Source organism: Toxorhynchites rutilus, chromosome 2 (assembly GCF_029784135.1).
Source record: "Toxorhynchites rutilus septentrionalis strain SRP chromosome 2, ASM2978413v1, whole genome shotgun sequence".
Taxonomy (NCBI): domain Eukaryota; kingdom Metazoa; phylum Arthropoda; class Insecta; order Diptera; family Culicidae; genus Toxorhynchites; species Toxorhynchites rutilus.
Window position 1 is genome coordinate 263,394,389 of NC_073745.1, and position 2,272 is coordinate 263,396,660.

Below are 2,272 nucleotides of genomic sequence, written 5' to 3' on the forward strand. Positions count from 1 at the left end.
CAAATGAAAGTGCTCGACTGGTAGTAGATCATGAAAAATCCAAATCCAAGATGACAACAGTTCCCAAATAAACAATTACTTTCAAATGGTTCCATTCAGCTTGCCCTGTTTGTATGTATGTTTGAGTGTTTGTAGGGTTGTCCCACATTAATAGAAAATTGACCCCGTTCCTGCTGACTGATTGATCTGAAATTTGGAACACACTTTTAATTCTACTGTCATTATAAAACTGCGTATTCCATGTTCTTGAAAAATTTAAGTCAATTTAGCGGCAGTCAACGCTAAAAAATGGCTGAATGGCTTGACTTGGAGAATACACTACACTATGAACAACATAAATTCGAAAAGGTCACCGCCATAAAATTGTCGACTACCGTCGTGCGTGGCTTCTTTTGACACTTTTTTTTCATTTTCGTCATTTAAAATTTTAAACATTTAACATTTTTTGGAACAAGGAGTTCTGGATGGCTATACATATGTGCATTTGAACGAATTTTTTAACATAAATTTATTACATCAATGTATTTTACAACGAGGTGATTTTGGGCTTTCGTCCCCTTTTACCGGGTGTCTTAGATATGGGTTTCGAATCACGTTTTAGAATGTCATCAAGAGAAACAGTTTTTCCAGGAGAAACCTTTAGTTTTTTCTTCGGTTGAGGCCCAACTTGACAGCCGATCACGTCGTTACAATGTTCCTTTAGAAATTGTTCAAATGAGTCTCCAATCAACTCGGGCTTTAAGCTATCAGATGGCAGCTGGTTAATGAGTTCGTGGGGATTCCATGGTACGATAACGCATTTCCGGAAGCCCGATATTAGAATACGTCTAGTGTGTGGTGCTAGTGCCTTCAAAAGTTCACTGATAAGGCTTCCAAGGCGACCTTTGGGAATAGTTGCGTTCTTAGAACCCTCACAAGAGGCACGCCACCGTCCTAAAATTTTCCGCCATTCACGCTTCATTGGAGAGAAAAATGCTACGTCGAGCGGTTGTGTCAGTTGAGTTGCATTAGGTGGCAAGCAGATAAATTTAATATATTTTTGACGGCAAATTTCAATAACTGTTGGATTCAAATGAGATGAGAGGTTGTCTCCGATCAGTGCAATTGGTTCGTTCAAATGCCTTATAGCTGGAAGAAAAAGTGTCTTGAACCAGTCCTCGAAAATTCTTTCATCGAACCAGCCAGAAGCACTTCGATTGTAGCGTGTTCCTCGAGGGCCATTAAGTGTCCAAGAATCCCATAAATGTTCTGCCTTGAACACCACGTATGGTGGCAACAGTTCTCCAGTTGCACTTCCGCAAAACATAACGGAAGTAGCAGATTTACTGAAGTTCCTCACGTTTTCAAAATACTTTAAGCCAAGCTTACAGATAGCAAGCTTCTTACCCGGATCATCTGACAAATTCGTCTCGTCGTAATTAAAAATATTGGAAGCCGGAACACCTTCCAGAGATTCCTTTAAGTTGGTCATGTACTCTGCGATTGTTTCTCGTGTTATTGCTGCGCGTTTTGACTTTATATTTTGTGCAAAAAGTTTGCTTAGTTGCTGGTGATCGCGTAGGAATCGTGCCACCCAGTCCCGTGAAGGTTTGTTATTTACAAAAGTTGGCACTTTTCTTTCCTGCTTCGTCAAATAAATTCGAACTATTTCCCGCAGATCATCGGTTCCAACGGGGAAGCCCCACTCGGACAAGCAGCTGAGATGGTCTGAAAACGATAATTCTTCCGCCTCAGTAAAAACTTTCTGATGTCCGGGCTGTTTCTGGTGCGACTCGCATAGCTTGTTGTATATTGTTTGTCGGCTGCAATGGAGTTGCCTAGCGGCTTCTGCGTGGGACATTTCTCCGGATTTGACTTTTTCAAGGCACTGCATTGAATCTGCAGTGGAAACTACAGTACATTTCCGAGCATTATTATCCTTCCGATAGTTCCTCACCATTCTTGTACCTACAAAAAAAGTAAACAAACATAACCTTACAATATGGCTAACGGTGGAAAATTTATCGCTCTCAATTTTTTTTTTCAAAAATAACTAATTTCAACGATAAAATAACGTTGCTGCTGCTGATATATGACAAACGAATAGTTCTCTGATAGGTTTACACACTTACCAGTATTTAAAATTGTAAGAACAATGTATACGGAAACAATGGAGCTTCAAATCACTACCGCTCGACGTTTCGAGATTTTTTAATTTTCTGAAAAGGAGTAGTTGCGTTTTAAAAAAACTGTCAACGTGAAATGGTAGAAAGGTATTGTATGAATGAATTAT

General features: G+C 39.7%; 1 protein-coding gene across 1 annotated transcript; it reads right to left on the minus strand.

Annotated features, from left to right (window-relative positions):
* Positions 1–526: 526 nt before the first annotated feature.
* On the minus strand, positions 527–1,939 carry LOC129766857 (jerky protein-like). Its single transcript, XM_055767458.1, has one exon. It carries the CDS (start codon positions 1,937–1,939, stop codon positions 527–529), a length of 1,413 nt encoding a protein of 470 aa, XP_055623433.1.
* Positions 1,940–2,272: the final 333 nt, after the last annotated feature.

What these genes read in the sequence shown, in the direction of transcription:
- LOC129766857 (XM_055767458.1), bottom strand. Translation starts at nt 1,939, where the DNA reads ATGGTGAGGAACTATCGGAAGGATAATAATGCTCGGAAATGTACTGTA.